Source organism: Mesoplodon bidens, assembly GCF_964165515.1.
Source record: "Mesoplodon bidens genome assembly, chromosome: 2".
In the NCBI taxonomy this organism is placed as follows: Eukaryota; Metazoa; Chordata; class Mammalia; order Artiodactyla; family Ziphiidae; genus Mesoplodon; species Mesoplodon bidens.
In genome coordinates, this window is record NC_138177.1 from 28,522,010 (window position 1) to 28,537,008 (window position 14,999).

General features: G+C 34.1%; 1 protein-coding gene across 2 annotated transcripts in view; it reads right to left on the bottom strand.

Moving 5' to 3' along the window:
- The window catches only part of KIFAP3 (kinesin associated protein 3), a 161,003-nt gene that overhangs the window by 95,666 nt on the left and 50,338 nt on the right, over positions 1-14,999 (bottom strand). For both annotated transcript variants that reach the window (XM_081224620.1, XM_081224621.1), the window contains exon 10: positions 4,815-4,977. In XM_081224620.1, coding sequence (XP_081080746.1) covers positions 4,815-4,977 — 163 coding nt within the window. The remainder of the gene's footprint in view (positions 1-4,814; positions 4,978-14,999) is intronic.

The following is a 14,999-nucleotide window of genomic DNA, read 5'->3' on the forward strand; positions in this document are numbered from 1 at the left end:
ATGGGCAGACCTAAATAGACATTTCTCCAAAGAGGATACACAGATTGCCAACAAACACATGAAAGGACACTCTACATCACTAATCATTAAAGAAATGCAAATCAAAACTACAATGAGGTATCACCTCACACCAGTCAGAATGACCATCATCAAAAAAATCTACAAAAAATAAATGCTGGAGAGGGTGTGGAGAAAAGAGAACCCTCCTGCACTGTTGGTGGGAATGTAAATACAACCACTGTGGAAAACAGTATGGAGGTTCCTTAAAAAATATGACCCAGCAATCCCACTACTGGGCATATACCTTGAGAAAACCATAATTCAAAAAGAGTCATGTACCACAACGTTCACTGCAGCTCAATTTACAATACCCCAGACATGGAAGCAACCTAGGTGTCCATCAACAGATGAATGCATAAAGAAGATGTGGCACATATATACAATGGAATATTACTCAGCCATAAAAAGAAATGAAATTGAGTTATTTGCAGTGAGGTGGTTGGACCTAGAGTCTGTCATAGAGAGTGAAGTAAGTCAGAATGAGAAAAACAAATACTGTATGCTAACACATATATGTGGAATTAAAAAAAAAGTGGTTCTGAAGAACCTAGGGGCAGGAGAGAATAAAGATGCAGACACAGAGAATGGACTTGAGGACTCAGGGAGGGGGAAGGGTAAGTTGGGACAAAGTGAGAGAGTGGCATGGACATATATACACTACCAAATGTAAAATAGATACCTAGTGGGAAGCAGCCACATAGCACAGGGAGATAAGCTCGGTGCTTTGTGACCACCTAGAGGGGTGGGATAGGGAGGATGAGAGGGACACACAAGAGGGAAGAGATATGGGGACATATGTTTATGTATAGCTGATTCACTTTGTTATAAAGCAGAAACTAACACAACATTATAAAGCAGTTATACCCCAATAAAGATGTTAAAAAAAAGAAAAATGAACATTTGAAAAAGAAAAACTGCTTAAATTCAAATTCAGTGGTTTGTGGGCAACAAAAGGGGGCGGGGAAGAGTATGGCATACTAAATCTTTACCTAAACAGGAATGATTTTAGAGCCAACTTAGTAGTTCTCAGATAGATGAAAAGTTTTCATGAGTTTATAAATGAATATTCGTTCCTCACACAGCAAAAGAGCCGAGCCGTTACCAACTTCCTCTTTGCTTTTAATAATTATTCAAATCACAATATCTTTTCATATGTTTTTCAATTTATTCTACACGAAAATTTTTGTGTATATTTTCATGAGGAATGCTACTTAGTCATCATCTTTTACTTACCATAGAAAGATAAGCCAAGAAGTTACTAAGGCAAGCTAACCATAAACACGTCAACAGAGTTATTTTGCTTTCAATCAGTTTTTACAGATCAGCTAAGAACAGAGGTGGAAACTTTTAAGATCATCCATTCCTACCTATGTAACGTAAGGTTAGAATAATCCTAGCTCTTTACTCTCCCTCGTGTAGCAAAATCTGATGCCCTAGGAATTCATAATATTTCACAGAAAATAATAAAGCATGACTTTGGAAGAATGAGTGAAAAGGAAGTGAAAAGTTTTCAGTTGCTCTTCCTACTCAGTTTCTTCATTTCTCTACTGCATGGAAATTCCAAGAACATCACTGCTTCTCAGGAACAGCCTAAATTTAACGTGTTTTTTATGTATCTGTTGAAAAATAATCAAATTTCTCTGACTGTTATAGCTCACTTAGTGGTTTCCCATTTCCAGTTTTACTCATCTATTGGACAAGTTTTTCTTTCTTTAACTCCTACCTCTCCTGAGCTCTAGACCTATGTTTCCATCTACTCACTGAACATCTTTGTCTAAGATGTCTCCAACATATCTCAAACTAAATCCATCACTGATATCCTCAAATTACTTCCTTTACACTTCTCTATTTCTGTTCCTGGCACTAACATTCTAACAGGCATTGAGTTTTTATGAATTCTTTACCATTATCCATATCCAAACAGCAGCCATGTCATATTAAGTCTACCTATGATATGTCTCTTCTGCCCTTTCCTTTTGCCTCATACCTGACATACCACATCTTCCTTAATTCAGGTTTTCTTTACTTCTTGTCCTGCTAACACAACATGCTATTGTTCTCTTCTTTAGACTCTAGTTTTAGTGCATCCAGTAGAATGATGCCAGATTAATTTCCCTAGGGCAATACTCTGATTATGACCCAACTAGCTCAAAAACCTGCAATGATTACTATCATCAACTATATTAAGTATAACACTTAGCACAGCCTTAAACTTCATAATGCCACATAAGCATACGAACCCATTTTTTCAAACTTATCTCCCACTATTTTCTTAGTTATTGTTCCTCATACTGGCCTAGCGCCATCTATGCCTTAGGTAATATTGATCATTTTATCTGAAATATTTTCTACAGCCTCTATTCTTCCTTCTTTTGTAAATATCACCTTGTTAAAAAGACAAATCTGTCAATGTCCATCTCAAATGGCATTTTGTCTAGGAAGTATCAATGTGGAAACATTCTCTCTTTTGAGTTCCAGTATATCTACAGATTGAAAAATATTTCTCTACAGTGCTTAGCATTATGCTCTGCCATAGTAGATTAGCAACATTTTACTGACTTAAACTGAATGAAACTGCACGTATATCACAGGGAAGTAAAAATAAATAAGCTACCTTGTTTGTTAACAGTGATTTAATATCTATAAGAAGGGTATTTGTGCTCAGAGAAAGGCAAGTCAGCAACACTTACAGAACGTCCACTTCACATTAAATGATAATGATGATGATGTTAGTAATAAAAATGATTATAGCTAACACTTATTAAGAAAATACTATGTGTCAGATACTGTCTAAGCACGTTCATGCAATAGCTCATTTAATATTCAAAATAACTTAAGTTGGTTATAATTATTATCCTCATTTTACAGATGAGAAAACCAAATCAGAGTTTGGGTAACTTGCCCAATGTGACACGTTTAAAAGGAAAAAGTGACAATTATAATAAGACAGTCTGACTCCAGAAATGAACTCTAGGAGAGATGAAAGAAATATTTTTTGTATTGAATATCTTATATGCCAAAATTTACTACTTGTTAACAAAATATGAAATGAGTACCCTATGAGTAATTTCCCAAAAATCTCTTTTAAATTATTTGTTTCATAAAAGTAGGTGACTGGATACTGAACAAACCATATAGACTATGAATTCCTTCAGGACAAGGACTTTAGCTTATCATCTTCATACACTAAGAATCTAACTTGATATTCAATATATAATTCTGCTAAATTTATGATAAATAAAGGATCACATAAATTAAATTCAAGGCCCACCAATTTTACTTTAAGGTTTTCCTGTTTCCTCACTAGATATTAGTATTTCTTTGGTTCCCCAAAAGCAGTTTTAAAGTGCTCCTCAATAGAGTTTCTTCTAAAATGCATAATAAAAGTCCTGTGTAATATTTGTGGACTGGCCAATGGACCAAATGTTCTTAGACTGACTAATAGACTAAAGGTTTTCCTTTTCTGAGAAAAAAAGTAAGAAATAAATTTCCTTAAACTTTTTTTTTTAAGGGGACTTGGAGAACTGAAATTTTAAATTATAGTGCTGCCTATCTTAATCATAGTTAACTTAATATTATTAAACATAGTAGTTTATTATAGTAGTTAATAAATCCAACTTTGGCAGCAGATATACCTAAGTTTGAATTTGAGCTTTGTCTTTTATCTAACTGTGTAATCCTGGGTAAAGATCTCAGACGGGGATTCTACAAGATAATGTAAACAGAGCACACAGCAAAATAACTGTCACAGTAAACATTCAATAAATTTTACTTCTAGTATTGTAAAAAAAAATAATGATGATGTCAATTAGACAGGATTTGCAGATACTAGATAGCTAAGAATAAACTTAATTTTAAATCACTCCAACTATTCCACTGCTTAAAAATATTTGAATATATGGAGAAAGCTACCAAAAAAAAAAAAAAAAAAGAATGAAGCTGCAGTGCTAAACAAAGAAACAGTCTTAAAAGCTGAGTAAGAATTTGCTTTCTGGTTAAGAAAGCAGTGGCATTCCAGGTGGAGGAAAAAAGCAGGTGGATGGGCACTGAGGCATAAAAGAATTTGTTTAGAGGACAGTAAGGGGATCAGTATGGACACAGTATAAAGTATATGTTGGGGAGTAGCAGGTGCCTATGAAGACAGACACTTAACAGATCAAAAAGCGTTTTTAAATATTTTGCTAAGAAACATTATGCATGAGAAGCATTATGTATGAGCACAGAAGAGTTAGTTCTTGAATCCATCCTCACTATATAGATATCTTGCTAATAGCTGAAAGAAAATAATGTATAAACTGAATCCTCCAATATAATATTTTCTGACACTATATAAAAATGCCTTTTTTTACTTGATGACAAAAAGGCTCCATAAATTTGTACATTGGTAAGGAGTATTTTAAAGGTATGGCAGAATATAAGAACTTAAACGATATCTGCTTTTTAAAAAAATGCTGAAGAGAGAGTAATTTTTCATTCTTGCTCCCATAGTAGTATTTTGATATTTTCACTTTGGTTTCATTTTCACAGGGGTAAATGAAGTCAAACAGCTAAAAGTTCCTATTCCATTTCATTCTATACCACCATGGAAATCCTAGCACTGGTCATTTTTCATTCATTCTGCTTATATTTAGGTACCCAATCAAAGAACATATAGACAATGATTTTTTTTCAGCAGACTTTTCAAGACAGACTTAAATTTTCCAGTGATGTTGGAAATTCCAAGCAACACTATCATTAATTTTTAAAAAGCATACCTAAGAGTGCAGTGAGTTTGGGAAGCAGCCCAACTTGTACCATCTTATTCCTCAGTCCTGTGTCAAAGGATAGGTTCAGTAAGAGTCGGAGGGTGATATTCAGCAGATCTTCATGCTCACAAGGTATCATTTTTACCAGTTTTTCAACAATATCCATTTCCACCTATGTAAAGTAGTAATACAAATGCAGTCAGGCTCTATTGCACAATAAGACAAAAAAGATTACAAAGAATTATTTTTTCATTGTTTTTACCCTCATGTATATATTTTTTATAAGTAACTATGTGTTAACTTATTTACTCTCATTTTAATCTGTAAACTTCTCTGAAACCAAACTTTTCAGGAGGAAATACATATTTCCAGTTCATCCCTTCCTTCCCTCATTTCATAGCATCAACTGGAAGACAAATTACTTTGGGTTCTTGAAAGCACATTATGGACTCCACCTACTAAGTGCCAGACCCTGTGCTAGATTAAACAAGATTCTGTCTTGGCTTTTAAGGATTCCAGTCTAAAAACACAGCAGAGAAATAAAACAATTAAAATACAATATGATAAAAGTGGAATGCATAAAGTGCTCTAGAAACAATGTGGAAGGAACTACAAGCTACGTAGAAGAACAGAAAAGACTAAATTCAGAACAAAGTTCTAAACAATGTGTAATAATTTGCTCTCTGGTAAAGACACTGGTAATCCAAATAGAAGAAAAAAACAGTGGATAGGCATTTACGCATAAAAGAGCTGGTCTGAGGCACTGCAAGTGCTTTGATCTGGCCATAGTATAAAGTATATGTTGGGGAGTGGCAGGAGCCTATACAGACAGACGTTGGACAGATCACAAAAAGCTTTTAATGCTCTGCTAAGAAGTTTAACATTATTCCTTAGGCAGTAGAGTGCCTTGAATGATTTTAAGTCCAGAGGGTGATGTGGTCAGACTAGAGCAAAGATAAATATAAAGATAAATATAACAAAACACACACATATATATATATATGTACTCATACACACCCAACATACATACATGCAAACATACACAAAAATGTGAAAATAAGGGCTTCCCTGGTGGCGCAGTGGTTGGGAATCAGCCTGCCAATGCAAGGGACGCGGGTTCGTGCCCCGGTCCGGGAAGATCCCACATGCCACGGAGCGGTGGGGCCCGTGAGCCATGGCCGCTGAGCCTGCGCGTCCAGAGCCTGTGCTCCGCAATGGGAGAGGCCACAACAGTGAGAGGCCCGCGTACCGCAAAAAAAAAAAAAAAAAAAAAAAAAAAAAAAAATGTGAAAATAAGGGGCACTGTATAGGACAGACTGGAATAGGTAGAGACTGAAGGCAGGTATAAGAATATATTACCTTAGACAGGTGAGATGTGATTAAGGTCTGAATCAAAGAAAGGACAAAGATGTTGAAGAGGAAAGAATAATTTGAGAGGTGTTTAGAAGATACAGTCAAAGCATTTGAATGTGAAGTGAAAAGGAAGCTTTGAAGGTGACTTTCAGGCTTTTGGCTTGGTCAGTGTGTGTTGGGGATCCCCAAGAACACCACCAGGTCCTGCGATTTGCTAGGAGGACTCACAGGACTCAACATATTGTCATATTCATGGTTATGGTTTATTACAATAAAAGGATGCAAAGTAAAATCAGAAAAGGGAAAAGGCACATGGCGGCAAAGTCTGAAAGAAGCCAGGTGTAAGCTTCTTAGAACCCTCTCCTCATAGAATCACACAGAATATGCTCCAGCACTGAAATGAGACTGAGACTCGATGCCCAAGGTTTTTATTCGGGGCTGGTCACATAGGAAACCTCTGCCTAGCATAAAATAAAATTCCAAACCCTGAGAAGGAAAGCAGGTGTTTAGCTTAAGCCACATTGCTTGTGTAAACAGTAAACTACACGTATTCATTAGGAAACAGTGAGAACACTCCTGAGTCCAAGTTTCTAGACACCAGCCCAGGGCCAATCTTGAAAGAAGGCCTATAGGAGAGCAATCTCAGGTTCCTTTTCTGCATAGTCAATAAGGTGGATGTAGGTGCCATTAACTAAGATCTTTAAATTGAAAAACAGGTGTAGGACAAGGAGGGCAAAAAATTACTAAAAGTTTTGTCATGTTTAATTTGAGATGATATTCAGTGGATATTTGGAAATCTTCAAAAGTCAGAAGAGAAGCTGGGCTATGAGTAATAGTTTAAACTCTAGAACAGGGATCAGCGAACTATGGCTAGTGGGTCTAATCTGGCTTGCCATCTGTTTTCATACAACCCAAGAGCTAAAAATGGTTTCTGACTTTTACACTTTTAAATGGTTGAAAAAAAATGAAAAATATTTCATGACACATGAAAATTATTTGAAATTTTCAGTTTTCATAAGCAAAGTTTTATGGGAACACAGCCACGTTCATTTGTTTATAGACTGTCTATGGCTGCTATCATGCTACACAGCAGAGATGAATAGTTGCAACAGAGCCCATATGAAGGGCAAGGCCTAAAATACAGATTATTCTAGCCATCTACAGAAAAAGATTGTTGATCCCCAATCTAGAAGATTATGAAATTGCCTCAAGAGAGCTTGTTTTAGGATGAGAAATCAGAGGACAGAACTTACTTGGTAGTGTAAGCCCTGTACTCACATTTCTTAAAGTAATAATCAGAAAAATTTGGTTATAAAAATATCTCACATAATTGTTACAAAGAAATGGCCAAAAAAGGAGACAAATTCTATATAACTACATATTTTTCTTGTTCATTACCAAAATATTTATGAATAACCTTGATCTACTTTTTCTTTTATGGGAGGTCTAAAGCATTTATTTATACCACCCTTCCCATATCTTTATTGCAAATTTTCACTGACCTCATAAAAATCACATTAATAATTGAGGCCTCAATATATTTTTTTCCTTTCATTCTATGCCAAGGAGTAACCAATTTTTTTAAAATGGTAAATTGACAAACCAACAACAATTTTTCCTTCAGACCTGTATCTATACTCCATGGCCACACTGCACTCATATCCTAGAGCTCTTTTTTAAGAAGTATAAGTCCTTCTCCAAAGACTCTTTAACTTTGGTTCTCCCTTTCTCTTAGTTTAGTCTTCCAAGCAGGCTGTAGGATTCAATTGTTAACTTCACACAATAATTTCCACAGAGGCCAGGGACAAATATTCATCATATTTATGCAAAACTGTAACTCTTACAGTAGCTTCTTTGATTACAGTGTATAACTTCTTCTCCAGAGTTATTTATTTATCCATTCAACAAATATTTCTTAATTTAAGCCCTGGGTATATTTTGGTGAACAAGAAAGAAATGGTTCCTGTCTTCATGGAACTTATATTCTAGAGAGCATGAAATACAGTTAAAAAAAACAAAACAACTGTCCCACACACAATTACACAGTTATCTAATTGTAATTGTATAAATTGTGATATTATATATGAGAAACAAACAGAGTACCATGAGAGAATATAAGGAGTAAACCTGATATAATCTCCGTGTGAGGAGCTGTCAAGGAAGGCTTCTCTGAGGAAGAACAACCTACTGGATGAACAGAAATTAGCTAACGTTAATTGAAGAGGCAGAGGAAAGAGCTGTCTAGATGGAAAAAACAGCCGTGTACAAAGGCCCCGAAGTGACGTGGAAAATAGAGCATTTGAGAAACTCTTTAAAAACTGTCATTCTGTCTACGAAGTAGAGAATATATTGGAGGAAGGCGAAAACAGAAGTAGTCAGATTAACTAAAATGCCATACTATTAGTCAGATAGAGGCATTAGTGATTAAGAAAAGTAAGCAGAATCTCAAACTTCCTCTAAGGATGTAAGAATCTGGAAAGGATATGGTTCCCACTCTAACTGCAAGAAAAATCCAAATACAAAATCATAACTTAAAAAAAAAAATCAGAGAGCTGAGGTTGCACAGAAATCAACCGGCCTGAAATATAAGGAAAATAGGCACCCCCCAAGGAGATAAGGGTCATGAGCACTGGTTTATACGGAGCAGAGAACTGGAGAGAAAGAGAGCTGCCACAGAAGTCGGTAGGAAGACTGCACAAAAACTTTTAAACAAGTAGCTAAAGGCCAAATGTGAAGTAGCCTGAGACTCTAGAACTCTGAAGCTACAGATGCTCAGGGAGTTTGCAACCACTTGCAAGCTCTTTTCCAAGGACCTTATCAGAGGGTCACAAGAAAAACTGGGGATAGGACAGGAGATGGAAGAAAACTTCCCCTTAGTGGCATGGGTCTGGGAGAGGGTTACAGCTGTCACCGGGGAGAAGGCATAAAATCCTGTCTGGATCTTTTTCTCCCATTTCCCCTAAAAAAAAAAAAAAAAAAAAAAAAGACTTAAGCCTCTTGGGGAAGTATGGCAAATCCTGTCACATCTGAGGCACAGGTGAAGACCCACTGCAGCTGGGGCAAGGAAACAGAAAAAACATCCTGAGAGGAGTTGACAGGATGACTTAGGAAGCCCCACTGCTGAAAAACATGGACACAGGATAAGCCTAAGACCAGCCTGAAACTAAATTAGAACAATGGAAAAAGTCTCTTTTCTTTTCCCCTCCCTGCGCCTGGCACCAGATTAGCAAAAGCCAAGTGACAAATAACAGCAGTATATTACTGGGGAGAGTTAAAATGAGGAGAAAGCCTCTTTGAGGCACAGGCATGCTAGGAAAGCCTGAAGTAGAGGGTGGAACATGAACAATGAGAAAAATCCTCTGACCATCAATACTCTACCAAAGACAAAGTAATCCTAGATGAATTTGAAGCTAATGGTGCCTGGAGGGTAACCAAATACAGCTAAACTCCTGACAAAAATGACTTAATCCCCTACATTAAAGACCTAAAAAAAAGAAGGTCTGTCCATTTCCATACATAAATAATATTTATCTCACTCTCTACTAATCTACACATAATATCTAGCTTTCAACAAAAAATTATGATACATGAAAGAGCAAGAAAATAACCCGTTGATAAGAGATAAGGCAATCAACAGAACCAGATTCAGATATGACTTGTATAATTACTAGACAGAGAATTTAAAATAACTACGATTAATATGTTAAAGGCTCTATTGGAAAAGATGAAAAACACATGTAAACACAGATAATCTCACAGAAAAAAATGATACCAAAAGAATTAAATTTTAAAACACATATACACACACAACACACATAATACAAAGATGAAGGAAAACTTCAAAGGGCTCATTAGTAGACTTGATATAGCTAATGCCAAGATTAGTAAACCCAGAGGTAGGTCAATAGAAAATTTCCAAACTGAACCCCACCCCACCCCCCAAAAAAATAAAAACGAGAAGAACAAAACACAGCAACACAGCATTCAAGAGCCATGAGACAATACCAAATGGATTAACATGTGTAACTTGGAAGCCAGTAGAAGAGAGGCAGAAAGAGACAAAAGGAATACCTGAAAAGACAATGGCTAAGGATTTTCCAAGAACAACGAAGGACATCAAAACACAGATACATGCTCAAAGAACCCTAAGTAGAATACAACACACACACACACGTGTGTGCCTGGCCATATTCAAACTTCGAAAATCAAAGATAAAATCTTGGAAGCAGGAAGAAAATAAAAGACTCACTATATATAGAGGACAAAAGATAAGAATGACATCAGACTTTTTATCAAAAACTATGCAAGCCAGAAAACAATGAAGAGATATTTATGAAGTATGTCAACCTAGAATTCTGTATTCAGTGAAAATATCCTCCAAAAATCAAACATGAAACCAAAAGCTGGTTCTTTGAAAATATTAATAATACTGATAAACCACTAACCTATTAAAAAAAGAGAGAGAAAGAGAGAAAAACAAATTACCAATATCAGTAATGCAACAGGAAAAGTCACTCAGACCTTTGGACTCTGAAGATATAAGAAGGAAAAAGTACAAAAAATTTTATACCTATACATTTGACAACACTGATGAAATGGAAAAACTACTTGAAAGATACAAACTACAAAGCTACCACTCAAAAATAAACAGATAACCTGAATAGTCTTATAGGTATTAAAGAAATTCAAAGAAAGAAAACTCCATGTCCAGATGACTTTTTTACTGGTGAATTCTATTAAACAATTAAGTAGAAATAATACCAATTCTACACAAACCCTTCCAAAAAAATTGAAGAGGGAATACTTCCCAACTCTTTCTATGAGGTCAGACTTACCCTAATAGTAAAACCAGACCAAGACATCATAAGAAAACTATAAACTAGTAATCCCTCATAAACACAGACACAAACATCTTTAACAATATATTAGCTAATCAAATCTAGCAATATATAAAAAGGCAATATATCATGACCAAGTGGTGTTTACCTGCTGAATGCAAGAAAGGCTTAACATTTGAAAGTCAACCAATACAATTCACAATATTAATAGTCTAAAGAAGAAATACCATGTGATTAACTCAATTGGTGCAGAAAAGGCATTTGACAAAATCCAACTACCATTCATGATAAAAAGTCTCAGCAAACTAGAACTAGAACAGAACTTACTTAAACCAATGAAGTATCTACAAAAAAAACTATTAAATTACACTTTATAGTAAAAGACATTGTTTTCTTCCTAAAACCAGTAACAAGGCAGGTATGTCAAGTCACAGCATTCCTTTGTAACATCATACTAGAGGGCCTAACCAGTACAGTAAGACCAAAAAAAAAAAAAAAAAAAGGCAAAAGTAAAGAAATAAAAAGTATATAGCTAAGAATAGACAAAACAAAACTTTCTATTTACAAGTAATATAATTGTCTACTTAGAAAATCCCAAGTAAAAAAAGTGAATTTAGCAAGGTCACAGGACATAAGGTCAATATACAAAATTCAACTGTATATCTATGTACTATCATTCAACAACAGGAAACTGATTCTTTTTTAAAAGCTACCATTACAATGGTAGAACACTTAGGTATAAATCTAACAAAATATGTGCAAAATATGTATGCTTAAAACTATGAAATGATGAAAGAAATCAAGAAACATCTAAATAAATGGGGAGTTATACCATATTCATGTATTGGAAACTTTAATATGGTTAATATACTGTATCCTGCCAATAGATTCAATGCAATCTCAATCAAGATTCCAGGTTATTTTGTTGAAGAAATAGACTAGTTGATTCTAAATATATGGAAAGATAAAGAATTTGAAATAGCCTGAATAATTCTGAAAAACAGCAACAACATTTGAGGGTTCACACTACCTTATTCAAGATTTATTATAAAGCTAGAGTAATCAAGACAAAAATGTATCAGCGAAAGCACAGAAACATAGGTTAATGGAACAGAAAAGAGTCCAAAAATAAAACCACACATACATAGCCAACTGATTTTCAACAAAAACAGTACAAAGGCAATTTCAATATGGTGCAAAGGCAATTCAGTGGAGAAAGGACAGTCTCTTCAACAAATGGCGCAGGAACAATTGGAAATCCATATTCAAAACATGGATATTGATCTATACATTGCACCATCTGCAAAATTCACTAAAAATGAATGGATCACAGACTAAAACAAAAACAACAACAACACAAACCCGACAAAACTCCTCAAAGAACACACAGGAAGAAATCTTTGTGACCTTGAGTTAAGAAAAGATTTCTTAGATACAACACCAAAATACAATCCATTAAAAATGTTTTTGATATACTTGACTTCATAACAATTAAAACCTTTTGCTCTTCATGGAAAATGAAAACACAAGCCACAGAAAAGTAGTAAATACTTGGAAACATAACTGATAAAAGACTTATATTCAAAATACAAAAATAAGTCTCAAAACTTAGTAAGAAAATAAGCAACCCAAGGAATATATATCCTCTCTTGTTCTTAAATTCATATTCTAACATGACTTATTCCCTTTTAATAATATTGTATTTATATAAAAAATATGAAAACTCAATTTAAATCATTAATTGAAAGATTTTTTATGCAAACTAAACTTCCTTTAAAATATGTAACTCTAAAAAGCAAGGTCAGTATTAGTTCATTATAACAGTAAAATGAACACTTTATTTAAATAAATAATACAACCTCACAAATGGATCAGTCATCCCTCTCCTCCATTCCTCTTAAATAAAAATGCCACAGGATTCATCTGTTACTAATTATATTAAGTAATATTTTTCTTTCAAAAAAGCAACAGTACACACTGGTGGTTATGGCAAACTTAATAAAGTAACTTGGAGAGGTTTTTTGTTTTTAATTTGTATTTCCATTGCAGAGAATGGAATGTAAAACATGTAGCCCAATCAGATAGTTAAACAGTAGACACAGTCTTCTAATCATGTTTCTGGTTGATAAAAGCCCAATCCCCAAAGCTAAATTTAGTCATTGTCTCAACATGCAAAACCCTCTTAATTTTATGTCTCTAAAATGGAATTTATAGTTAATTAGTACTTTTATTAAAAGTTCTCTACAAAGCAACAGTTTATCAAACTGACAAGCAAATTTATTTCAGCCTTTAAGTAATTATTTTTCAGTGTTTCTGAAAGCCAACATTTAAAAATTGCTTATACTTAGTCTTGCTAAAAATCTTTTTAAAAAAAACAATATAAAATAAAAACAAAAAGAAATTTTGCCTTGGAGGCAGAGAAAAGGAGTAGGAAGCCGAATCCTGGAGATATTTCCTTGAGCAAATTACTTAACCTCTCTAATCCTCCGTTACTTCATCTGTAAAATTAGGAGTTAATCTACAAAATGTAAACATAGAGATAAGGTCCAGCTGAGCTTTAAAAATCCTAATTCTATATAACACCCTTAAATAAAATGAATTCTTTTCCACAATAAAAGATGAAATTCATTAACATCTACACTAAAAACCCTGCCAATCAAATTATTCTTATGACCTTGGATGAATTACCTTTTCTGAACCTGTTTTTCCTCCCCAGTAAAAAATGAGGTTTGATGAGACAATTTATACTGTATTTTCTGAATCTGATTTTACCAGAAGATAATTTTTAATTATGTACCTGAGATCAGTTTTGACAGAATAAACACATAAGAAGAGTATTATCTAAATACAAATCTAAGCAATGCACAGTAGACACATGCTGATGACAAATCAATTTGAATTTTGCAAATCTAATAAAGGTGAACTTATTCTAAACACATAAATGGAAGAATATATTTCAACTTACAGCAAGGGGAAGCAACTACTTAGCCACACTCTAACTATACTCAGGAGTATATATATCACCATGTCATATTATTCTTGAATTAAGATAAAAACAAAAACATGTTTTTGATTAAGTAAATTCAATCTTAAAAGAGTATCAGACACAGTGATCATCAATAATCATAAAAACTAATGGTGAAAATGACACATACTAAATATCTGTGGGTAAAATAAAATTTCATGTATTCCAAGTATCAGAATTCAAGGCACTTATTAAATCTAATTAATCAGTCTCAGGTTTTCAAAGAGCATGCCATGTTGTTCAATAAGCATAAGCTACTTCCTAGCTCATTAGATTTTAAAAGAAGGAAAAAGAACAGGTAGAACTACTATATATTTAGACTATCTGAAGGAGAATCCACTTATACCAATAATACACAGTCACATAATGACTTGTATTAACATGTAGTTCTAAAATAGTTTCCAATGGAGTTAAAGCCAATGATCCAATAATTCCATTTTGAGAAATCTATCCTAAGAAAATAAACAGAAATACAGACAAAGATGCATGTACAAATGTGTCCATTGAAGTCTTATTTATAATAGCTAAAATTATGAACAACTTAAGTATCTGAAGGCAAGGTATGGTTAATGTATGATCTATTTAATATAACACGTGCTTACAAAGACTTTTTAATGACATGGGAAAAAGCAGATATTTTTTATTCCATCTCTATATATTTCTAAATTATACATATTTTTCAGCTGGAAAGATAATATATGATCAATTTGTACTATTTCTCAAAGACAACTGCATCAACACAATATAAGATGGCAAATAGGAACCTACTGTAATGATTCAAACAAGAAATGAAGAGTGTATAAATAAAGAGGGCATGAACTAACACAATGGCACTGGGAATACAAAGAACAGATAGTTTCAAGAGATACTTAAGCAGAATCGAATCAACAGGTTGCAGCTACCAATTGGAATAATAAATGAGAAACAGATTGGGCTAAACTGTAATTCCACACTAATACCAGAAATGAAGGAGAAAAA